The sequence below is a fragment of the Denticeps clupeoides genome, chromosome 12, assembly GCF_900700375.1.
Source record: "Denticeps clupeoides chromosome 12, fDenClu1.1, whole genome shotgun sequence".
NCBI lineage: Eukaryota > Metazoa > Chordata > Actinopteri > Clupeiformes > Denticipitidae > Denticeps > Denticeps clupeoides.
Window position 1 is genome coordinate 11,198,129 of NC_041718.1, and position 26,642 is coordinate 11,224,770.

Here is a 26,642-nt window from a genome sequence, read left to right on the forward strand (position 1 = left end):
TTTCAGTACAAAAAATTATTATTAATACTTTTTTCTCACAATGCAAGAAATGAAGAATGCTTCTTAGGTATAAGTTTTGTTGTGTCTTATGTGTTGTTTAAAATGTATACACAATATTAAGTGTAACAAGGTGCTCACAGTTTATATGTACAAAAACTATTTAATATGCTGATTTGAAAAGTGTCATTTTTGCAGCTATATTTAAAAAGGAGCACACGCTTTTCAATTGTTTATGAGTGAGATAAAACAGTTTGTAAAGTTGCATAGGTCATCAGTGCTTGGAAACGTGTAGACATGTGGAGGTTTTTAGTGTAATGTGGAAAAGGGGCAGCCATTTGGTTTCATTTAAGATGCAACCTTGAACGCTAGCGATAATGGTGGCTGACTGGACTAAACAAGCAAGTCTAAATTTAACTGGATGAAATGGCCTGAGTAATTCAGTCAAAATTTTGGGATGGACTACTTGGTCCTCTGAGGATGAAAGCTAAGACCAATCTGTAAACTGATGCATTTAAGCAAAAGCATGGTGATAGTAGCCATAGCCCACAAACTGTCAACATTCCAGATCCTGACCAACACAGCAAACCCTGCTTACACAAGGGGAACAAACTGAACCTGTCAACCGTTAATGAACAGTGAAGTGCTTAAAACAACAGCATCAAATAAATCAAAATATGTAAATGTAATGACTTGCAAATGTACAGATTGCAAACGTAAAACAATCTCTAATCGCTGCAATTAATTAAAAATATTTATTTTTTATCTCAATTTACATTTTATTGTATTTCTGAAACGTGTTAAATAAAAAAGAAATCACAAATAGCCCCATCTGAGCCTATTGGCCATAATGTTCTCTGTCATAGTTTGTTCAGAGAACGTTCTACTCGTAAGAATAAACTGACATTAAAGTTGATTCATTCACAGCAAAATGTGAGCTTTTTTTTTTTTAATAGTAGATTAACAGCAGTAATATACAGTATATACAGTTAATCAAATTTAACTTTTGATTTTCCACACTTTTACACACTACAAGTGTGCTGCTCCCCGGTTTGAGTGCCTCAGCAATCATGTCGTATGTCTCCATTTGAAAACAATGTAAATGTGCACATGCATGATGTGGCATCTGAATCTCCCCTGAACATCTTCATGTAGAGATTGTCTCAGGCTAGGATGAATTTAGCGTCTGTGTCATAGGTCAGACCCACACAGGCAGTAAACAGCACAAAGCTGCATTAATTGTGTTTGAACGTGCTAATTTTGACAACCCTAATAATGACTTGAAAGTACCAAATATGGTGGAATTAGTGTGTTTGGACACAATCACCTCCATTCTCTGCAATGCATTACTTTTCTGCAATTAAATGTGCTCTTAGGGTAGAGGTGGTGAGACACCTGGTCAGGCGTAGACAGGAATTATGACCGGGGCATGTGCTCAAAACAACCCAATCTGTCTAGATCTCTTCTTTTCTTTCAATTTTTTTTCCAACTGCTTCCTGAAACGCATGCTAAGTATACACACACACAATCACAAACACATTTTGATTTCGCTGTCCTGGGGGCATCCACTAGAAAAGAATGGTGTCTCTGTGATGTCATTGATCGTTTTCAGTTCTCTCGATTAGTCTGTGGTTGCTCAGTACCCATAAATCCTATCAGGTCCCATAACAGAGCACCAAAGGCGCACTTTGTTCCCACCAAAACAGTCAGTCAGCTATTACACTGGCAAGGTGCTGACATGAGGTTTCTTCAGAAAAAATCACAACAAAAGCATATTATAACCTCATAATAAGATACAAGCCATGTGTTATGTGGTTTGGCCTGTACTCCTGCACCCCTATGCCACCTTCTCATTCCTTTTAATCTGCCTCCTTATCTGTAACTCCCATGTTCCCTCACCACTTTTAGTGATGGAAGCAAAGACTCTTGCAATCATGCATCTCACGTTTATTTGCTCACCCACAACACATATGTGCATTACCAGTCGTTATCTCTGTACCAGTGTGTCTGTCCATTCTGCGGTGCCTGTTCATAAGGGCTGGGTAACTGTGCACCTCATCCCAGTAGGTGCAACTGGGATGGTATCAGTGGTTCACAATAGGCACCTTTGTTTCTTTGCACCGTTTCAAGCTTACACCAGCATACAGGCCGGCAAACCACCTAATGGTTTGAGTCATAATGACAGCATAATCAGGCTTTATGTGAAAATATCTTATTCAGGCTGACTGGTATATACAAAAATGTTTCCTGTCACGTAGTCATGGGTCTAGACAATTGCTCTATAAGACCGTTTAAGATTTCATAAGCCTTTTTAGAAGATTCTATTTATCTACAAAATCATTTTTAGACCATCACCATCAAAGACATGTACACACACCTGTTAGAACGGCAGGTTTGACCAGAACAATCATTCAAAAACTCCCCACTTTTAATGTGACTTATAACCCATACAATTTAACTGGAAATCAAAACAAATCTAGCGTGGTAGTAGCCTAGTGAATAGAAAGTCACTTAACCTTGCGTGCCAACCTGGGAGACTGTCCATATAACTGCTACTTGTAAGTCACTCTGGATAAGGGTATCTGATAAATGCTGTAAACGTGAAAAAAGTATATGTAATGGGAAGCAATCATGCAAGATAAACCAAGAAAAATCTAAGCAAATACAGAAAGAATGAGAAGTAAGGAGTGTACTAAAAATGTTATAGTTAGTATAGTTTATTGTGTATATAAATATATATTTTTCTTAATTCTATGATTGTTAAAGTGAAGTGATTGTCACTTATGATACACAGCAGCACAGCACACGGAGTTCAGTGTGAAATTTAGATTTTTGTTGAATCTTGAATCTTGTAAAGGAAGTCCAGCGGCATGAAAAAAAGTAAGAAATAAGGAAAAAAGTGAATAAGACCGGTTTTAGGAATCTAAACAAAAGAAACGAGGACAATGACGTAGATGTTAATTGTGTGTGTTGATTAGATAGAAGATGATAGAATGTGTGAGAATCCGATGTATAGTTTTGTCTGCTGTTCAGGATATACCCACTTTAGTTGCAACTATTGAATGTGACAAATTTAAGATAACATTAGATAATATGTTGATGTTAATATATAATTCACAATGGCATAAGTACTCTCCTAGAAGTTCTTCTATAAGTTTGTAATTGTAAAATTGAATCTGAAACACGGTCATGACTCATCCACATATTTCACCTGAAATATTTTAACTACACCTATATGGGATCAGGGCTTCTAGGTAACAGAAAAAAAAACACACACTTCAAATTATCAGATCTTATCAGCTGCAGCACAACAGAACTATTCATAAATTCCTCCAAAAATAATCCATACTTTCAACCACTTCACTGAATCACATACCTTTATTTGAAATTTGACATCCTCAAAGTCAGTCTTTTTAGGGGGACCCTGAAAACACTAAAATACTCTTTGCATACATGTTAGCATTAGATTTCAGTATCCATAGCAAAATATAAGTGTATGTTATGCAGTTTTATAAGAGCAACCGAAGAAAGCACAATCATTTTAACACTAAACACATCCGTTTTCTGTATGTTTTTCTACTATGTTGTAGGTGTTTGTGTGTATGTAACACTTACTAAACACTCCATAATTGCAGGGGCACATGTCTGACATAGTATAATAGTTTTATTTATTACTAGTTCTATTATACGATTTTGAATAGATTTTAGTATGTCAGAAATCAGTCACTATAGTTTCTACAGGTGATTCCTTATTAATGAGTTTGGATGTTTTGAAATGACGAAGTGCCACAACTGGTTGAGAGACAAAGGTGAGAGCAGTTTTGCCCCCTTGTGTTGGAAAGAGTAAATAGACAGGTTTAATTTTATTAATCAACATGTATTCTATCTTATTGAAATTGTCTTAACTACTGACAAATGTAAAACAGACCCAAAAGTAATTCAAATTTGTAGTTTTTTTGGGTAAAATACATCATACTACTTAAAAAATAGATTATAAACAAATGGAATTATATACACCTATAATTAGATATAAATTGAGCAAAACCGATATTTTCTTAAACTTCAAATTTAATGTCATGAAAGCAAAAACACATTTCTTTCAAAATAGAAAGGACAGCATATAAATTTTACTTTGGTTTAGTTTTGATCCTTGAGTTTTATTTACTGGAGCACACTGGTCAAGACATGGCTAAACAAATTTCATTTTAAAAATGAAATTAGTTTTATTTAATTGATGGGTGAATTATGGTCAATAAATTCACAAAGTTATCACACTTGAAGAGGTACAAAAGAGAAAACAAAATGCTTTACAATACAGACTGTATGAATGACCATTTATTACATTTTGAGATAACTTTGGTCACACTAAACATTTACACTCACTTAAAAAAAAAACAAAAAAAAAAACACAAACATTTTGGTCCTCTAACAAAAAAAAAAAAATAGTTTCAATGGGCTATAAACCTCCATCAGCATTGATTGACAGAACTGTTCCAGTTCAAAAGTCCAGTACAAAACTATTTCCAGGTATTTTTTTTACAGGCACCATATGTCTGAGAAAAAGGAGCAAACTAAAGTCACATTGCATCAGAATCCACTGCTGTAGAAACACACATTAAGTTTTAAGTACACTTGCTTGGTGTACTTAATGGCTAGACCAATGTTAACAGTTTGCAGGTTTAAATATTGCATGACATTCAACTGTAGATGCAATTATAAAAACAGAAAAAAAAAGTTTTTCAGGCCCCAGCACACAAACCACTGCAGGTAAGATAGTGTAATGCATGCCGCTGCAAACATCCTCGACTGCACCCATTGAATGAGTGTGAGCAAAAGTGAACAGGGGTGGGGGGGAGACTGGCAATGGACATTTCCATTTTCATGTCTTGAATAGTAGCATTTTTTTCCATTTCCTTTCCTCCTCATGTGCATGAATAGAGCTTTGTTCGTTTAAAAATAAAATATGAATGTACAAAATGCATAGTTCAGAAAAAGTACATTTCCTATTGAAAGATTTCAATACGGTCTAAAGTTGAAAAAAGTCTGATTTTTATGTCTCAACCTTTTAAATATAGAATGTTTCCGCATGCCTCTCCCTTATTTTTTTTTTATTGATAAATCATTACAATTTTACTGGTCAAAGACCATGTAAAGAAATGGAAATCAGAAACACACATATACAATTTTCAGAGACTGTATCCAAGACAACAGGAAGACAATTTTTGAAAGACAAATATGATTGATGCACAGATGCATTACAGGGGTACCATTAGATCCTGCAAAGATGTTTTCTTCTCCAAGAGACAGACTATTTGGTCCATGTTTAAACCAAGTTTTAAGAGAGCTGGAGATCAGACGTCATCTTCTTCCTCATCTTCCTCATAGTAGCGGTTTCTCTTGATCATCTCCTCCACCGTCAGGTTTTCCTCTGTCTCCTCTCCTTCCCAGAAGCCAACATCCAGAGATGTGCGATTAGTTTTGTTTGCCGCTATTGGTGAAGGTGACATCAGCTCATCAAGAGATGGAGAGGACTCCTCCACATCTTCCTCTTGTGTTTCTTTTTCCTCAACCTCCTCCAGCTTTTTCTGATGCTGTGCTTTAAGAGGTCGCTCCTCTTTTTCCTCTTCTCTCACAGGTGGGTGCTTCACTTTTTCTTCACTGAAACCACCATTCACACCCTTGGTGTCTGTGCAGGTGGTCAACTTTTTCTCATCTGCTGCCATGTTCTTCTCCTCACTGCTCTCAATCACAACCTCTCGCTCCATGCGTGTAGAGCGCATGTCCTCTAGGGAACCCCTACGCACCAGGGCCTGCCTAAGTGGGTGCTGCAGCTCTTGGCTAAGTGGCGTGGGACTGGTCACATTCAGGCTCGGTGCCACAGAGAAGGGACGACTGCGCTCTTTCAGTGAGGAACTCCGTCTCAGGCTCTTCAGCTCAACCCGCTCTGGACTCTGCTGCTGCAACACCACGTCCCCCTCGGGAGGCCACTTGGGCCTAAAGGGCTTAGATGCATTCAGACCTCCCTCCAGTCCAAGATTGGACCCCTTAGGTCCAGCATCATCAGTAGAAGGAGGCCAAGTGATCTTCAGCCTCCTGGTCTCAACACTGGAATTTGCAAGAGAAGGAGAAGATACCACATGTGCCCGTGTCTCCAGAGAGGCTGTCAGGTCGGTGACTTTAGCCAGGGGTGAGTCCTCCACTGAGGGGCTGGGATGCTTGTTTTGGCTGTGCACTATGGTAAGTGTTGCTGAAGCGTCTGAGCTTTGCTCTTTTGGCCTCCTCCCCTCTTCCTCTTCCTCATCCCCATCCTTGGGTGTCCAAAGATCCTTGTGCGGACGGTGACCAAAGCCCTCATCATAGTTGCCCTTGGCCTTGAAGAGCTGGTTGAAATGTGGCTTGCAATAGACACTGCCATGCAGGGAGGCGTAGCTCCCGAGGCTGTCCAGCAGAGGAAACTTATTAAACAAGAGGAACAAATGGAGGGAGAAAATCTAAACTGGAGAAGAGGGGTGGGGGGGCTCACCTGAGTTTGGTGTTACAGTGGGAGCAACGGAAACAAGCATTATGGAAGATCTGCTGATTGGCCACCAACTTCTCCAGAGGGTAAACCGTCTTTGAGCAAGACACACAGGTCTCCCTCACAGGCAGCTGGAACTTCTGCAAACACAAAGTCATAATCACAGCTCAAGCATCTGGTCAACTCACACGAACTTCTAAATTCAACTCAAAAGAATGCCAGAAAGCATAGTGAAGATTAAATAAAGACTGACTATGTACAGTCTTGAAGAACAAGAAACCACATTTTACACATTTTTATGTAAAATATTTTAAAAATCTCAAAATTTTTCAATACATGTCAGATTAGTCAAAATGAAAAAAATAAAATTTTCTCTGAAAATCTTTTATAGCGCAAGTTTTTATTACAAAATGCTACAGCTTTATGCTCACTATAAGTAATAATAACAACAATAGTAATAATAATAATATAAAAAGGTGAGTAGGTTGTAATTCAACAAATAATAGACATGGAATTGCTGCCAAAGAACAAAAAAGAAAGCAGTCTTTTCAAGTGGTCTCTTTTATCCCCTCCAGCGCTGTATATTTATGACTAATTGATTAAGTTGATTAAGTAGCGAGACACCATGTGGTGACAAAGAATATTATACCTTTTCATCACAATTTTTGTCTTGTAGGGAAATCGAATGAAGTGAAGCTACTCTGATGAACACTTACTCTGACAGACTTGGGCTGGTCACTGTTTGTAGAGGCAGGACTTCCATTGCTGGAGGCTGGAACGTCGGCATTTGGTCCTGAGAACAAGACGGCAGAGTTGATGTTACGTTGCTGAAACACTAGGGGGCAGCCTTTGTCTTCACATAATAGATGTGCTGGAAAGGTTGGCAAAACTCAGTCCCTGCACCTGTCTATGCTTTCTCATGCTCTAGGAGGTTCTAGAACAGCCCTGTTCGTATTTTCATTCCTGTGACATGATACATATGGCAGGTCAGAAGTAAAGAACCTACTTTTATGGTAGGCCTCCATAAACTGTGCTGAGAACTATTGCACTGGAACATGAGAAACAGTGATCATGTAATTATGAAGGAATTCTTGAACAGACACCCTAAAACCCCTTTAGGACTGAAATGTGAGCGCTCAGTTCGTAAAACAGAATAAAGCCTGCAGCATGGTCTGAAACTCTATACTGTATATTCATCGTTTTTTCCTCAACTCTATGGAATCTAATTCAGTTGAACACAAACTGCCTGGTTGACATCTGCTCCCCTTGCCCTCTGACCCCAGTTAATAAGGGCCAACAGAAACAAAGTATTTTGATGACATCACTCAAGCAGAGGGGGGAACTCACCATTGGCCTTTGTGCCATTCATCTCGGAAAAAACACTCTGAGAGGGATAGAGAAACAAAGACATACTTTAATTTATTCTCTTTTTTGTTTATTGGCTTTGCATAAAAGTTTTGTTTTAAATGGACAGTTACTGACCACTCCTGCTCCTACACTGCCTGGAGGCACATTTTCCTTATGGTCAGCAATGGGACTGCAGCTCTCCGCTTCAGACTGGCAGGCCTGGAGAGTTTATCACATTAGAGCCTCAGTACTGATCCTAGACTCAGAGGTTAAAACCAAGACATCTTTTCACCGGCAAATAAACTGAAAAGGCCTTGGACACTCCTTATTGGAAACAAGGTCTTGAAATATTGGCCAGATGTTATATAGATTGTGGAGCAGTGCTGAACTACAGACTGAAGCTCACACAGAAGATGCAACTGCTAAACACACATCTGGTTACTCCTTCTAAATTTATTTCTATCATCATTTCAGGTTTATGGATTTGGGCTGAAAAAAATGTGACTGTGGCCAAGCTCTCTCTAAATGCTCCATGTGACCTGCCAGGTTAAAGAAGACCAATGAATCATTTTCATTTTCACAGAGAAGGCTAATTCACTGTGCCTCATACAGACTAGACAAGAGTGAGCAGACAGTCTAACACCTCCTGTGGAGAAAGTGAGAATAAATACTGCCCCCTCCACTCACACATTGTTCTCTCCCCCTGAGGATCGCTCTCACTCACACACACACAGAGGGGGATCAGAAGAGACGCTTAAGATAGCCGAAAGAAATCAGAGCTTCACATGTATGAGGAACACATATGAGGAACCACGTCTGCCGTGCGCCTATACTGTCCCATTACTTACTGTGCGTGCGGCAACCGGGGAGTCATGCTTGGACACCGCAGCCTGGTACTTGGCCATCCTGTCCCTCACAGAGGTGGACTCCATTGAGGACAGTGCTGAAAGAACAAATGCATGAAAATGTGCACGCACACAAACACATACAAAAATAACATCTAACAAACAAAGATCGACACCAATCAAAGTCAAGTAGGTTGAGCTTGTGTGTACAGCAGCAAGAAATGCTTTAAGAAAGCAGAGAGTGTGTGTGTTGTAGTAGCCTAGTGGTTAATGCAATCGCTAATGAACCATATGACCAGGTTCAAAGCCCATGAGCAAGACACTTGACCTAAAGTTGTTCCAGATCTCTGTATCTACTGTTTGTACCTAAAATCCATAAATGTAAACATGAGCACAAATATGAGAGTCTGTTGAGACTTTATGGGCACAATACCTCTGTCTCCAAGGCGTAGGTCCATGTCTTCCGAGCTAGTGCTATTCACACTGGTCCGAACCTGGAGAGACAGAGCGACAGAGAGAAGTAATAGACTTAAAGCAGATGACAACATGTGACCCACAGCAAGCACAATAGGCAACAATTCCAGCAGGAAAGTACACCAAAAACTCCACGAATTCAACTAAAAAATAAACTCTACCTCAAAAGGGCCCTTTAACCACGACAAAACACAGTCCTCCACCCTTCTCTCTGTCTCTGATTCCCTCTCCCTTCCTCTCTCTGTGTCCCTTCCTGTGGCAGCTTCTACACTTCCTTCTACACCATCCTCTCTGCATCAGCACAGGCGTCTGTCCCCGGGCCTCCTAGATCAGCAGTCACACCTCTTTATTTCACTCCACCCCCCACCTCCACACACACTCACACACTATTGGCCACTGACTTCAAGAGCAGTGACCTTTACATTACAAAAAAAATGATCTCAGGATGCCAAACAAATTCCCCAATTCACACATTTAAGTGCTGGGTCTGTTTAATTATATTTACAGTGAAAACGTCTGATTCCACCCATTGGTCAGTCAGACCTTTGTGTCGCTGAAAATTAGTTAAACCAGAGGAAGGAAATAATCCCAAAGACAGACTGATGTGCACAAAGAAATCACAAAACAAAGCAAGTCCCCTACAGTTTAATACTAGACAAAGCAATTTGATACTAGACAAAGCAAGAAAAAGAGATACATACAAAACTATTTAAACAGACAGATAACATGCTGATAGATAATTATGTCGCCGTAATAAATCATGACAGTCAGCAGCTGTGTGAAGTCAACTGTTCATATAAATACGTAAATATAATATATTTCTGTCCAATAAATGCCATTACATGATTAAATGTTTGCATAACAGTCTATGTCCACCGTCTGTCTTAAGCAACACAAAGACACACAAAATGCCTCCAAAAATGCAGCAAATAACCAAATTGAACTAATTCACTCAAAAAACAATGGTCAGTCACACAGGCAGTTTTAATAAAATGGATTCACTTGTGTACGAGTGGATCTCCTTAATTAAAACAGACTAATCTAATCCTGCCACTAATACCAAACAACAGCTCCTTGCGGCCTAATAATGAAGTATGAGCAACATCTCAAATCTCATAGAATACACACTGTTTGCTCATTTAATGCTACAAATGACCTGTCAATTCCAATACCTGCACTAATGGCTCCATTACATAATTCTGCCCAACATCTAGTTCAATCAAACAGTAGTTGTGTAGCATTGTGTTAAAAAAGCTGTGACATTAGTAAAGTGAGTGGTGAGTAATAATAAAATGGATACAGGCTATGTCTATGGTGATGCATGATTACAAAATGGATTTGCAAATGTCAAGACAAGCTGGAACATGAAAAACCCAAGACTAGAAGCATCCTAAGTATGTGCAACATTTTCACCCTCCACTTGTGTGGCCTCTAGAAATAAGGGCTCGTAAAACTTTCTGAACTTCTAATACGATGTTTTTCTTCCAAGAGCTCTCAAAACCGCATAAAATAAAGAGGAGAAGAACGGCAGTAAATTAAGCCAGGTAGCCACGCAGAAGAATTTCACGTGCCAAAGCTGTCCAAACAGAAAAACAGGATTTAAAGGCTTTTTAATAACATGTCAGCACTCGTCCCACTGCAGTATCGGTGTTGCTGTTGTTTTAATTGACAGCTCATCAGTAGCGGTCCTTTGAGCATAAACCATGAGTAGGGCTTTCGGTGTTAAATGGCCTACCAACCTATAACTGTACAATATTTGAACTCATCTGTAAGATCTCTTCTGGGTTAAAGGAGTTCAGGAGATTCTGTGTGAACTGCAGAAATGAAAGAGATGATGGGTTTATCAGAGGCTGATATAGAAACCAGACCAGCAGAGGTGATGTGAGAAAGTAAAAACACGAGGAGAGCATGGGAGCTCAGCGGTCGGGGGGTAAGGAGCGCACGCATACCACCCCCATGACATCATCCCTGTGAGACGACAGCAGTGCAGGCCAGCCAGTCTTCTACCACAGCTGGGCCTGGAGAGCGTCCACACACACACACACACACACACACACACACACACACACACACACACTTCTGCAGTAATACAACTCAATCAGTAATATGGTATGATTTTGTTTAGTTGAGTGTGTGTGAGTGTGTGTGTGTGTGTGTGTGTGTGTGTAACATCCCCCTGCCCCCAAGTCCCAGACTCATTAGCCCCACCTTATTTCCTGTCAGCTGGGTGCAGTCAGCTGACACGGGACACAAGGATGTGTCTGTGTGTGAACGTGTCTGCATGTGCTCCTGCCAAATTCTGCCCTCGGCACAAATGGCCTTGCCATGTAGGCGCTTCTCAAAAAGCGAAAAACCACCAAGAGCACTTCAGGTCTGCTTTTCTTTTTAAGAGAACCTGCAACTAATGCTTCTACAACATCTCCGACACCACGTCCGTCTCCGGCAGAACCATTAAGGTCATGCAGACATTTCCCATTTACACTTAAAGAAGAACTTAATCTGCACAACTATGCTCCACATCACTTCCTCTGTCCCTCATTTCACTCCACTTTTATCCCGTCTCAGCACTTTCAAAGCCAGGAAATGACTTGGAAGAACTGTGTTACACATTGTGTGACACACCCTTATCTTCATGGAAACTTTAGGTTTTAGGATCCCACTATATTATGCCATAGCGACAGGGCTGAACTAATATAAGAAAGAACAGTAGAACTGGCAGATAACAGGGAATTACAATGTAAACAAAACAAAGGCACATTATGCTGTTTGTGGCCTCATGATGGGTATCTAACAGAGGAAAAAAAAAAAAACAGGAATGTGCATTCCTGACCTCAGGCTACCAGAGAATGGGGCAGTTCGGGGAAAAGGATAAGGAGAGATGGGGTGATACTGAAGGGTGGTTTTAGGAGTAAATACACAAGTTTGGAGTGGTTTTCAGAGTGGCACTTATGCTGGACTGTGTGTTCTTTTTTCCACATTAAGAGGTTGAAAGCACATCTGATGGCAGACCTTCACGTCAGAATGAAAGAAAAGTGCTGGCGGCAAAGTTTGATATGTTTTCTACACTCCTACATATCTCTTAACCAGAAACATTATTATATAAAACACACACAAACTTGTGTAGTGCTGAATAAACCGCACCAGAACACAACTGTTCTAATGATGTTGATGCATTGCATCAGAGAAGTGAAGCAAAATTCTGAACCTTCTGAAATATCCATGCAACCAACCGAAAAAAAAAAAAAATAGACTGCTCTTTGATATACAGTACACAGGTCAAATTCCTCAGGGGTCATGTGCTCATACCCTAAAGACACTCAGAGGGATGGCGGTTTCAACATCTTCTCCTCAAAGACTAGACCAGCCAGCCACTGTTTGAAGTGAAAATGGTATTCAGCAGAAGTCCCTTTTTGTTATATTATACACACATTTGACTCTTTATGCGATCAATTTATCAGCTGATTCATGTAAATAACATTTCTTACCACATTTTGCCATACAACAATAAAAGGTTGTAACCACAGAACAGTCTATTTGTAGCTGTTTATGAGTACAGCACTATGAGTAGGACAGATCAGTAATACTGCGGTAGATGGGACGAAAAGAGTATTCTTCAAGACAACTAGCAGGTTGTCCTGACTTCACTTTTTTATGAATCATGTATTTAAATAGTGAGGACATACTTGTACTATAGCACTTAAACAGGACATACCTAAACAGAACATACCATGCTGACAGTGGGGAAAAACCAAGAAGGAAAGAGAACTGCAGATGTAAGTTATGCACATGTTCATTGTTTCCTTTAGACTTTGTGCAGGTGCGACCCCTCACCTTTCTATCCCCCTTCTCAAACAGCATTTTCAGGTTGTTGAGGGGGACACTGGGTTTCTCTAGGGGACTGCAGGGGCTGGAAGCTGGGGGTCCATGCTCTGTAGTGGTCCTCTGCTCCTCCTCTTCCTCATCAAAATGCCTTTCCAGACTTTTTTTCATTATTCCTTTGATCTCTTTTTTCTCCTCCCGTTTCTCCAAAATTTCCTCCTCCTTTTTCGCTTCTCTTTTCTCCACCTTTGGTCCTTTTTTTAGCACTGGCTTCAGCACCGGCTCCTCTGCATCCAACCTTGGTGCGACTCGGAAGGAGTAGGAGCGGCTGAGGCTGGACTGACGTGGCGGAGGGGCCGAGTGCTGAGCAGGAGGTCGAGGCTCTGCTGGTAGATCGGATTTGATCGCCGCGTCCTGGCTGGTTAGACGGCTCAGAGGCTGGGTGCCTGAAGTGGACGATGGTTTCTCCTGCGGCTTCGGCTGCTCCCAACGCTTCTTCAGTAAACTCAGGTTGCCTGAGCGCAGGGTGGGTGACAGTGCATCAACAGACTGAAAAACACAGAGATGGTCATTTTTTTAGCCATTAAGAACAATTCTGGCATGAATAAAAAAACTTACAAGCACATATGTGAAATGAATGGTAAGCCCCATGGCACATGGTAAAAAAAACAAGGGCGGGTTACAATTTTAAGAACTTAATTAAGAACTTGCCTAAACAATGTAATCCAGTGCAAACAAGTCATGCTGCCAGCAGTTAGTAGTATTTAATGAACCGATAAATTAGGAAAGACTAACGATTTCCTATCATTTTAAGATTATCTGACTTTTTGCTCAGTAATTTTGAACCGCCCCCCCCCCTCACCAACACCACCACCCTGTCCTCCTCCTCCTGTGTGAGGTTAATTCAGAGATGAAGGCTTGCTTTCTGCAGTCAGATCAATCCAGCAAAGCAGAGGAAGCAGGACTCAACACGCAACTGCATTTCTCAGGGGCGTCATGCCATGTTTTCCATGGTGTGGAATAGGGAAATCATTATTCTACCTGACAACGCTCGGGAACAATGGAGGAAAAGGTTAGAAACCTATCTGGAACAATGAGGCCACTGAATCAAATTGACAGAACTTCACCAATAACTCCCAAATACAAAGTTTAAAAAAATATATCTATTGGAAACAAGTTTCTTTGATTTGAACTTCAGACCACTCCCAATCTCACAAATCGGACAGTCCAGCACACCGCATGCCCACTCTACTTGTTCATCAGACCCATCGTCATGTGGCCACATTCATGCACCAGTCCAAGCAAACGCAAAGGAATCTGATGGGAGTTAACAGCATTAAACTCAGCGCGGCCATTCAACACGTCCACCCACTGAATCAGCGGCAAAAGTACAGAGGACTATTCAGTGAGACCAAAGCACATTACATTTCCTCTACACTCCACCCCCCCACCCATCCCACTGCCTACTCCTAACACAACATCCCACTGCAGAGTGAGACAAAGGGAGAGAGAAGCAGGGAATGGAACAGAGGCAAACTGGTACAGTGACCCGCGATGAATTAAAGACAGAGGGCGAGAGAAAGCTGATAAAAGAGAACAAGGGGAGACCTGTGTGCCGTGAGGATTTCTCGCTGTCTGTCTGTCTGCTTCGGTCTTTGCTCTTGCTGCTCAGTGTGGAATGGATAAAGTCCTACCAGATGTTAGGCTACAGGAAAGAGGAAAAAAAAAAAAAAAACCTCTACGTGTAGGAACCAGCCCACCCCCTGTAAAGAGCCGAGGGAGGGCGTGCGAGTGAGTGGGAAACAGAAAGAGAGCGAGAGAGACGGGAAAGCACGAAGGCAAGAAAATGGGGAAAAGGAAGAAAGAGGACAATGTGCAGGAGGCAAGAAACATACAATTTTCAGGAACCTAGAGGCAGGAAACGATACTCTTGGGGAAGGCAGTTTAACCCGTCACTGCCTGGGTCAGCAAGAAGTAGCACTAACACCAGAAGAATCAAATTTAAATGCAGCCATTGTGGGTTTTTAATCTGACTCTGGTTAAAAACACCAGAGCTTTTTTTACAAGCTTCGACTCCCTCGGACAAGATGAGTCAGCGGTGTGAAATATCCATGCCTAAACCCGGCTAACTTAATTATTAGAGCCTCAGCTTTTGACCTAATAAGATGAGAGTGTTATGTTACCCCCACCCTTCACCCACCTTAAAATCAATGCAATCATACTTTTTTATTATGAAAAAGTATTATAAGAAAATGTGATTTTCATAATATTGAAAATCATATTTTCATCCATATATATGAAAATGTGTTTTTATTACAAATATAATATCCTACATTCTTCTAGGTAATGAATTTAAGCGATTAATTGGGAAAGCAAAGGAAAAAACTTGAGTGGAGTAATCATTTGCAAGGAGCTTTTTGCTGACATGGTTTGGGTCCATTTGTTTCATCAGCAATGGGGGCTCTAATCTTATCTAGAAAGGGACAGTGTGTTCAATCCCAGATGTAAAAGTAACTGCATCAGTACAGGCCCCCTCTCAATAAGACTGGAAGTGCCTGCTTCCACATAAAGAAAAATCTAATGATTCTCTGCTGATGGGACTGGTTTTGACTACAGTCCACATGGTACGCAAATCACTGAATGGTTGTTGATTGTGAAAAGGTAAATGAAATCACATAGTCTCTTAAATCACAACTTATGCTCATATGTTTTTACCTTAATATGACAGGTCTGGGATCACAGAAGTGCAAAGTTTTCAAATCCGATCTCACTTATTCTAGACTGGATACAAATATGATTCATGGATGTGCAAATAAAAAAAAATTATGGATTGGAATTTAGTTATTTTTTTTATTTATTCATTTTTTGGCACAAACAGTCTGTACATAAGCAGTCTCTTCTTCTTTATCCTAGGTTCAATCCATACTTGGAGGGCTACCCACCAAGTGGGGTTTTGGGTAATCATTACAGTTTTCCCCCAGTACAATGTGTATGGATGACATTAACCAGTGCCGGCGAAGGTATGTGTAACATCACATTCACAGTCAGATGTAGGCAGATAAGGCCTTACACATGCAGCACCATAGTCACCATAGCACCATTACAATACTGTTAAAACCAGTTTCTTCAACAGATTCTGAAAATCTTTCTACAGAGTTGGACAGAAGAAAATTCATATACATCATTTACATCATGTTATTATTTAGGCACTTTCACCTCTTCAAGTGGACCACGATGTGATGTCATTACACATGTTTGCATTGCCCAACATGCAATGTCATAAAGGTCACCATAACAAAGGAACCCTTAAACAAAAAAAGCATTACCTTGCGGTCCTGTAAGGCACTCCTCGATCACACCTCCATAATCTGGTGACGTCTCACACACACAACTAACTGTGCACATACCATTCAACCATACATATATGGTCCATAGAAGCACAGACTATATTCAAGAATGTTCAGCCAACAGAACATGCTGTTAAAGGCTATGTGTCTACAAGACATTAGCCTAATTAAACAGCAGAGAGAACTGGTTCAACACCACAGGGGGTGTAACACGAAAGACAGTAAAACAAGTCTAAAACACATTATCTCATATTAAATTAAGAGCACTAGACAGGAACAAAGACACAAAGAGACAACTGTGTCTGCTCCATCCACACCCACGGAATTAGCAGCAGATTAGTCATCCAAATAAGGATTAATCACTGACTGGTGAAGCAATCGGGGACCAATTGGGAATTAGGAGGGGGCTGCTACGTCCATGTATTGGTGGTCATTAAGTTCACCAAAGAATCAGTATTACTTGTGCATCTAATGGAAAACTGGACATTTATTATTATCTTAAACTTTATTCACTTATTTTAAAGTCACATTATATTGATCTGTCTGTCACATTAAGAGTGTTACTCACAGGCTTCCTCTTCTCAGCACTGGCCTCTTCAGCAGCCTTCTGGTACCTTTAGACAAACAATAGCAACGTCGTTAAAGTAATTTTATGTGTATTAAGGAAATCTGAAGAAATTAAACCTGACTGAATGGCAAGTGTTCCTGCTTTGATACAACCGTGAAACAATACTGCCCTCTGCTGTACAGCGTCCTACAGTAACATAAAAAGAGTTCAAACGTAACAGAAAAAAAAATTTAGTCAGACTACCAAGATTACAACAACTAAATAAACTCACAACATTACAATTATACAGAGTAGGACTACAGTAGCTTTAAAGTCCTACATGAATAGTTTTCACCATTACATGAAAATACTAATAAACATATTATGAGGTTTCAACATTTACAATAACTTATTACAAAGGCCACTTCATATTATGCATTTATTTTGTCTAATTGCACACCAACACTGACAGCATGCGGTCCTGTGCTTAAAGAGGAACTAGAGGAACAAGATAAACAGGTAGACAGGGATAGAGGTGGAAAAATCTGGTTGGGTTTCACTTCCATTCACTTTTAAATTTCATTATAGTTACATAATTGCATATTCATGACTTTTCCTGACCCAGACAGCCCTAATGTGGAAGAAGACAGAATTTTTTAGTAGCCTTACATTTCATAATGTGAAACCACGGTGCAGTGAACAGTTAGAAATATACTGATGTTACCAATATGTAGATACATTTTCACAAGACGCACTATGAAATAATCTTCTCCAATTTCACCAGTCCATCAGAACAGAACAGACGAGAAATTACTACATTCCTAACACTGGTGTAAAAAGTTTCATTACTAATCCAAATTCTGTTGAATCTTTAAAGCGCTAAAAAATAAAAGCTAAAGTGTTTTGTAATGTGTATTTCAGCTGCAGGCAGCTCTTCGTTTTGAAAGGACTGGTGAATAGTTTGAGAGAGAGTGAAATGGCTAAAGACTGAAGCAGCTAATCCTGTTGGCCAGACTGGAGGAAATTATGTCTGGAGAAGCAGAAGAAGCCACGGATTATCCAAATGTCTCTTCCTTCTCATACTCTGTCCACCTCTAAGTCAATCAAATCCTGGGGCACCTTGTCATGCACTGAGTGTTCACCACACTGTTCCAAAATGCACACCGTGTGTGTGTAGGCTTGAGTGTCTGTCTATGTGTGTTTTGTGTAATAGGTGTGGTCGAACTAGCCTTGTGGATTTTTAAGGCTTGCCGCTGATGTGTTTTATCATAACACAAACATTGAGAGTAAGGGCTCGATCTACTAGGTTTGCCCTGTAATACCTCATTTAGAAACACAATGAATGGGTGAATTGGGAGGGACTGGTTGTGTGTGAACACGGTCTCGTCACTCACTTTGAAAAGCGCTCGGCGATGGCAATGCTTTTGCCACGGGTGCTGACCAGCGAGAGCTCTTTGGCGGTGATACGCAGGGACTGGGACGCCCACTGTCTCCGGCTGAAAGGAGCAGCATCCATCTTCTGACAACTATTGCACTGCGGACAAGGAGCTGGGGGAAAGAAGGGAATAATAAATCTGTGAGGGAGAGAGAAAAACACAAAACGACTCACAAAGAAAGCATGCAAATATAAAAGATGGAAAACAGCTTCAGTATGCAAAAGATGCACCCATGTTTTTACTGTGAGCCTGCAATAGCACTAGCACAGAAATAATGGGAGGTATGGTGGTTCCTCATGCGGCATAGGCCAGATTTGGAATCCTGACACACTGTGGGAGCGTGTAAGCATGTGTTCCCCATGTTGAAAAACGTGCATGAGTACATATGAGAGCACATCCATCTGCTGACCACAGATCAGTAACGGAAGTGGTCACTCACAAAGCATTTGGAGTTTTGAAGGCCAGGCCTCAATTGATACACTTTGCTGTCTACATATGATCAGATCACCCTCATCCTTGGACCAGGGGGTGAAAGCATTTTAAATTCTTGTCATTACTACCATGGCAACCTTCATCTCTATACACTGTACACACCTTCCTCCAACTACAGTCTTAAGTGTAACTAAACCTGCTAATTCCTCAATGCCAAAGTGCCAGGCTGGTTGGTATGGCCATTTGAGTGCATAAACACACAGATCTACAGAACTCTCCTACTTATCTAGTTAAAGGCTTTGGTTAAGGCTGGGCTCTCTTCTGGAGACTCTCCTTTGCCTTGGGATTTTTTTAACTGTAGTAAAATGTTCTGATAACGTATCACAGCTCAGCAGAACACTTACATATTGTGATGTTTCTAAATGACCAAAAACAATCCAACCAGTCAGAGTAAAAGACAAGGCATACTGAAATCATTCATCGCCTCCTCACCTCCCATTCACTGCATCTTTTTTATATAACAATCCAGTGTCCCAGCAAACATAAATAAATAAGAATTCAGTCTCTGAAGTTTGAAGGGCACCTGGCGCTGCCACGGTTTGGAAGGAAACAGGCCCTTTACAGAGGAACACAGCAGCTTTGTGTGTGTGACTGCTGATGGTCGCTGACTTGAATGGCAATCGCCTGCCCCGGGATGCAGGCAGGACTCTGTCTCTGTCGCTACTACAGGCCACTTTGCATCTGCCGAGGATATGAAGGGCAGTACCTTAACAGTGTTAAAACAGTGATAATATCAATTATGTTGACAAGAAAAGAGTAAACGGCATCTCAATTTAGCTGGAAGAAGAGGAATCAGATGCTCAGAAGCCTGATCTTTGCCACTAAAATACTGCACCACTTGTTTATCCAGCTGCCAGCTTCTGTCAAATCTAGTAGTAAATTCTATGGTAATTATTTTTTTTCTTGTCTTCCTTTAATGCGCAAAAAAAAAAAACTGTTTCGATTTTACTGCTTACCAAATATTAAATAAATTGAACAAATAATCTGTCTGGTTTTCACCTTCAATTCTTTCCCCTTATATAGACTACTGTGTCACTACGTCTCCAGGGCAACAGACGTAGAATTAAGAAAAACACCTTCTGGCGGAGGGCAAAGTAGATGTTAAAGGGATGCTGGTATGGTCTGCAGTCACGTACGTGACCAGCATGCAGGCTGAGGCATGCCCCCTGCATCTCCAGCTCTGTAAACACAGCGTAATATCACCTGGGCCATGCCAGCCACCGGATTCTAGGTTAAATGCCTGGAAACAGGTCATGCTGTTTTACTGCTTTGTTTTTCGGCAGGGCCCGGCACCCACTCACAGACACGCACGGGCACAAGCTGCATGCTGATAAGATGCATACCTAGACTGGAAGCAGAGATGCTGGAGACGGGAAACTGGACAAAACAGTGATTCTACTGACTCTGTTTTTCTCTCTCTCTCTCTCTCTCTCTCTCTCTCTCTCTCTCTCACACACACACACACACACACACACACACACACACACACACACAAACACAAACACAAGCTTATTGCATCCAGGAACCACAGGACAATACCATGATTACTGTGGAACTGTTAAGCCAAAGAAAAGTATTATAAAGCCATAGGAAAAAGGTTTCATGAAACACATTACAGTTATTGGAACAATAAAACAAATTACATTTGATAAAAAAAAAAAAACACTATAAAAAGCACAGCTTCATTTTTATTGCGGTTAATGGCCTGGAAGCATGACCGGGTGGCAGCAAAAATGAAATGAAAATGAGCTGGCCTTTCCACGTCATTAAAACATTATGTCACCACAACCACACCTGCACCTTCCCCCTTATCGGAGGTGGACTTTGAATTCTGGAGGGGAGGGGAAGTTCTATTCTCAGAAAGATCCACAGACTGCCACAAACCCAACGTCTGCAGCCCTGTCTGAAACGGTGGCACAGGATCAAAACTGCTCAGACTGATGTAATGCTTTCGGGCACAGATAATAATGGCCCAGAAGCAGCAACCACCAGATGTGGCTGAGTGACCATGTCATTTGTTAATACTGAAAAGGGCCAAAGATGGAAAAGAACTACACAAAGAAGAATTGTCTTGCTGTCATTTACATTGAAGCCAATCATACATTTGCATGTGTTTGTAGAGACTGACAGCTGAATGCTGCCTGTGTAGGAGCCAGTAATAAGAGTGAAAGTGAAGGGATTGTCCTTCTGATTACGGGGCCACTTCCTTAACCGCTAGGCCACCACTGCCCCACATTTTTTGTAATGAGTAATGAGAAACACTCACTCAGTGTGGTTACACTGAAAAATTGATTGAAAAAATATGTTCTTCTAGATTCTTCTCCAATTAACATTCCCAATGTCACTAATTACAAAATTGTAAATAGAGTGATGCAGAAGAAATGAACAGTTGTTTGCACAGACGCGCCCCAGTATTTCTGAATGTATAAGAACACGGCTCCAATAATCATTATTTAAACAATTTTGCTATTAGTTTAAAAATTTGTTATTGGTCACTGTAGCGAGAATCAAAATGAGACTCTTCAATTCAGATATATAATGCTCTACAAACAAATCCTGCTGTGATACAACACACATCTCCTCTTCTATCAAAACCTGTATGTCTATGCGCATTATGTGCATAAATGAAACAATCACCTCATCGCATAAATAATGGTTGTGCCTCAAGCACCATCATTGACTTGCATGTGACACTTCCTTTTATTTCACAAATAGTCAAGCAACCCTACCAAAACCTGCTGAGCAACTACACACAACTCTCAAAAGGTAAATAAATTACGTAATTACTTAATAATTCATCAATATGCTCCTAATCCTTATAATTATAATATGATGATCGGTCAAGACTGGCAATATGCATGCCATGGGATAAAAACATGTGATAGTCTTACAGCAGGTACAATGAGGAAGGATTAGTTCAATTTAAAGCTTTTGGACATGTAAAGTCTGAAACATAAATGCTAGAACATCATACAGGGGCATTCATCAAACATATGTGTGTGTGTGTGTGTGTGTGTGTGTGTGTGTGTGTGTGTGTGTGTGTGTGTGTTGGGGGGGGGGGGGGGGGGTTTAAGCAAACTTTTGATCTAATCAGCTTTTTTAACGTGATGCACCAATGTCAGTGCAGTTACATTTATTCGCAAACCGATAAACCTGCAATTACAAACAACTGCATACATATCTGGAAACAAATGTGTTTTTTCAAAAGGTCGCCAATCAAACATCTCCAGAGTTTATCACCAATCACATCAACTGATGTTCGAGAGTTTGATGTAATGTTAAGAACATTTTGCTACTTTCGCATACTGTCGTTGTCAAAACACAACAATAAAACAACTATCCGCTACGCGTGTCCATCACGGACCCATTTATAATCGCATGTAACCACGCCTGTATGTGCTGGGTGACCAGATTCAAGATTTCGCAATACACTATAAGCAGCAGGTAAACTTGCAGCAGGAATCGGCCACATCACGCCGACTTGCTCGTTTCCTTTTTCCCGAGTGCTGCTGTAATTTTAAACCGTGTTTCGAATCCCGAGTGGAATCTCCATAGAAATGCTGGTATCAACTATTTTTCCCCACACAGTGTCCACAAATGGGCTGATTGTAGGTTGTTGGTTCAGTGAGCTCATATGAAAACCGTATTTAGGCTCCTCGGCTGCATAGTGACACACAACTTTCTTGAAATTGACCAGCTAGGCCTTTGCAAATACGTGACAACTGTGGAGGCTTGTTCAGAGTCCACACGGACCGGTGCTCAATGAAGTGTTGCCAGTGATGACCTTTAGACCAGCGCTGCATAGAAGTGGCGTGGCTATAAAACACGCGTGGACCGTACAGTATCGGTACTCACAAGCACTCATGTGTTTTTGCGCCCATATATACAACCCGACCCTGATGCCCATCTCCGAAATTAATTAAATTCTCAGCATATTTGGGATGGCAGCAGCACGGAAAGCAGGGAAATTGCTGGTTACTGCACAGCGCTAACCGTTTGCCATAAATAACAGCAAATACACTGTGTGCATATTCGTTGTTGTCTGGGAAAGAAATGATAGGAAGTGACCGCGAATTGGCTGCATTTGCGTCCATTGCAGCTAGGCTACTTAGCAGCTGTAGCATAGCAATACTCTGACATTCAGAAGAGGAAAAAAAAGTGTGGTAACAAGACAGCGGAGCACAAAGACCCTTATTATTCTAACCTGGTGGCGCATGCCACCGGCAGATCAGGTGTTCTGAAGATGCCTAATACACCACTCAACTCATGAGGCCACCGCCCGCCAGCGATTAATAAACCGGGTCCGCTGGCTTCAGGTCAAAGGCAAACTAACTTTGCGCTTGATGTTTCAGAGAAAGGGGAAAATAAAACCCCCTGCGGTACGATCGGGATTATCACTGTCGTTCATTTTGAATGAGTGAAACTGCTAGAATTTCCGGTCGGTTCAGTGGCTGTGGTGCAGGTTGTTAGGATCGCTCACCTTTGGTCCTGTGGATGTTTGTCTCCCGCTAACTCGTCTCTGCGACCGCCTGGAACTCTTTTACTGCATGTCCTAAACCGCCTCAGATGGACCTGGCAACACTTCTGATGTCACTCTTCCAGAGAAGCCCGGCGTCACCCGATACTCCTTGTTCGTGCGTACGGATGTGTGCCTCCTGTGCACTGCGAGGGGGCGGAGCCTAAAAGAAAGGTGACATGGGAGAGGAAGAAGCCAGACATGTGACTGGCTATGCCAGCGACCTCAGGCATTGCGTTTCACCTGCCAGGTGTCTCGTGTGTGAGCGGGCTTATGTACATTCACAGGGACAGGGGCACTTCCTGTCTGTCCTTATCATGTCCACAGAACAATCTTCTAAGATGAAATCAATAAAAAGGCAGACTTTAACAACTTTAAACTAAACAACAGAAGGAAAAATGGAGGAGGTCTAGTAAAGAGAGGATGGAAGTGGAAATGAAACAGGTGGCTGTGGGGATACGGCCAGCGGCTCGTATGTCTCCTGATTTCCCAGAAATGGGACCTGAGCATCCAGAGACACCAAAACTTCCCCTGGGACAGAAAGACAAAGGGGACACACACACACACACACACACACACACACACACACAGTGACCAAAAACAACTATTCATTAGCTCCTACATGCTCTTGCACACATGACCGAAACTCTGGGTGAAGGAATTTCAATATTTATCATCAATATTACACAGGAACTTCAACATATTCTAGTACATCAGCGAGTGGCCACTGCTGATCCTGGAGGTTACCTGTACGTACCATGTACCACGCTGAACACGATGGTCAGTTTGTCCAGTAGCTTTCTCTCTTAGGTTTACACTTCACCGAATGTCACGAGTTATGCAATAAACACAACGGTGACTGGTGATCTCGACCAGGGACAAGTGACCGACAAAAAGGTGCCAGGTCACCTGCAAAACCAGTGAGGCAGGTCTGTCACGCCTTTTCCCCCCCAGCATGAGTTTTTCATTTATTTAATGTCCTCATTGCAGGGTGATCATTTGTAGAGCTACGTTCTGATTATTAAGTACATGACTTTAGACTGTTTCTGTCCTGCCTCCAACGCATCCAAGGGGATAAATCTAGCTGGAGGTTTAACATGTTAAACACGTTCAATGCTGCGGAAGAAGATTACTTTCGCTGTTCGATACACAAATCAACTTTATTTAGTATAGATGATGATGAAAAAACAAGGTCAATAAGACCTTTGCGTTATTTTGCCACTTTCCTACGCCGGACACAGTGCATTAGGGCAGCGTAAGGAGTCAAATGGACTTTTTGTCACCTCAGCACAGGGGAGTCAGGACGAATTCAGCCAAATCGCGCAAACCTCGACTGTTCGCGTTCAAAAGCAACGCGTCGAAACCAGCGAATAAAATGTCCTGGTTCCTCCACCTGTCACACACACCAGGACGTAAATAAGAAAACTATTAAATCGCTGCTGCCCGGACGTGCCAGTAAACGTGCCCAACGCTCGAACGAATGAATTTGTCGCAGACTTACTGGAGCAGACGGGGCGTGAACGTGTCCGCCAGGCGGGTCTTGGGACACTTTTTTTTTTTGTAAACTACTGAGCGCCGGAGAAGGAAAAGTCGCCGAAGTAAAAAACCTGAAATGTTACTTGCCACACAGTCGCCTGGCTGACAACTCTGGTTTTAACTCCCCGTGTTGCGGTGCAAGAGTTTCATGTTGTGTGTGTGTGTGTGTGTGTGTGTGTGTGTGTGTGAGTGTGTGTGTTTTTTTTCCCCCAAAATGCCCCTCCCGTGCCAAGCTGTAGGCGCATCGCCTGAGAAAAGACGACAATCCGGACAGGTGATGCCATCAGTCTGCTCTGTGGGCGACGTAACAGGGCCGCTGTCGCCCCCTGGTGTTGGAGGAAAACACCGCAGGCGAGTCCATCACGTGTCAGAATCAGAGCAGAAGAAAACCTACAACCATGTGCAAGGATGTGCATAAGTGTTATTTGTACAAGTTGTAGAACATGTTTATACTGTTTATAAGTATATATACAAGTATATATACTGAATATAAATAAAAAAAATAAAGTGAAGTGATTGTCACATGTGATACACAGCAGCACAGCACACAGTGCGCACAGTGAAATTTGTCCTCTGCATTTAACCCATCACCCTGAGTGAGCAGTGGGCAGCCATGACAGGCGACCGGGGTTTGATTCAAACCAGCAAACCATGCAGTACAATATAATAGACAATGCAATACAATATAATAGACAAAAAAATCTAAATCTTATAAACGTGTGTTGATTACGCCGGAATTATGACTGCAGAGCTGGCACTATACTGAAAGTGAAAGTGAAGTGATTGTCATTGTGAAACACTGTGGCACAGCACACAGTGTCACAATGAAATGTGCCCTCCGCTTTTAACCATCACCCTTGGTGAGCAGTGGGCAGCAGTGTGTGGGGACGGTGCTTTGCTCAGTGGCACCTTGGCGGATCGATCCGACAACCTTCTGATTAAGGCCACCGCTAGGCCACAACTGCCTCTGGTGGCAGAAATAAAACGAAAAACTAGCAGCAACATTGAAAGTCTCACGGGCGCGTATGAAAAAGAGTGAGATGCAAGGTGTATATTAGAAAAGGGTACGTTGTCAAATGACACCACCCTGGTTGGGCTGATCACTGACGATGACGACACCACCTACAGAGATGAGGTCCAGCGTCTGACAGAATGGTGTGACTACAACAACCTAACCCTCAACACCAGGAAAACCAAGGAAGTGGTCATGGACTTCCGTAAGTCCAAAGCTGATCCCCCTCCCCTCTCCATAAAAGGTGATTATGAGGCGAGAGTGTCCTCCTCCAGCTTCTACCCATGAGCAGTCAGAACTGTCAATGTGTGAGTGTGTGTGTGTGTGTGCAGATTTCTTCCGTACAGTCATCTCACTGCTGCTATTGACTATGTCCCTGTGCAATATCCTGGTAATGTGCAATTACCAATTTACCCAATAGTTTCACTTATTTTACTGACCAGATCCCTTCCCCCATTATTTATTATAATTATGATGCCCTTGCATATATAACCCCCTCCCCCATGTCTCTTTAACTATATACTGTGTTTTTTTGTTTGTTTTTTTATTATCTTGTTTTCTTGCATCTTTGTGGTCTTGGCAGCTAATTTCATTGACCAGGCACAATGACAATAAAAAGTGGTTTATTTTTGTTGGAAATTAGGAACGTTTCGTTTGAACGATGATTTGCGCCACCTAGTGTTTCTATTTGGGATCTGCCTGTCCTTTTAGGGAAGTACTGTTCCACCATCACCAGTCGAGCTAGTTTTAATTAAGT

The 26,642-nt window shown here is 41.6% G+C and overlaps 1 protein-coding gene across 2 annotated transcripts; it reads right to left on the bottom strand.

Moving 5' to 3' along the window:
- Positions 1-4,047: 4,047 nt before the first annotated feature.
- Positions 4,048-25,210, bottom strand: LOC114801250 (LIM domain and actin-binding protein 1-like). Of its 2 annotated transcripts, XM_028999313.1 has the most exons (12): positions 24,839-25,210; positions 23,302-23,500; positions 18,288-18,441; positions 16,915-16,960; positions 13,012-13,548; positions 9,140-9,200; positions 8,710-8,804; positions 7,997-8,080; positions 7,862-7,898; positions 7,231-7,307; positions 6,521-6,654; positions 4,048-6,435 (listed from the first exon to the last, which is right to left on the bottom strand). In XM_028999313.1, the coding sequence occupies exons 3-12, from the start codon at positions 18,407-18,409 to the stop codon at positions 5,349-5,351; spliced, it is 2,280 nt and encodes a 759-aa protein (XP_028855146.1). In that variant the 5' UTR covers positions 18,410-18,441; positions 23,302-23,500; positions 24,839-25,210; the 3' UTR covers positions 4,048-5,348. The 2 variants fall into 2 exon arrangements, with proteins under 2 accessions (XP_028855146.1, XP_028855145.1); XM_028999312.1 differs by lacking the exon at positions 24,839-25,210 and having other exon boundaries at positions 23,302-23,880.
- Positions 25,211-26,642: the final 1,432 nt, after the last annotated feature.

Bases quoted from the DNA above. Each gene is read 5' to 3' on its own strand.
- LOC114801250 (XM_028999313.1), bottom strand. From the start codon at position 18,409: ATGGATGCTGCTCCTTTCAGCCGGAGACAGTGGGCGTCCCAGTCCCTG. The intron at 13,549-16,914 runs GTGAGTAACACT...TGTGTTTTTCAG, and splicing joins GTGCTGAGAAGAGGAAGCCT to TCTGTTGATGCACTGTCACC. The intron at 7,899-7,996 runs GTCAGTAACTGT...TATCCCTCTCAG, and splicing joins GCAGTGTAGGAGCAGGAGTG to AGTGTTTTTTCCGAGATGAA.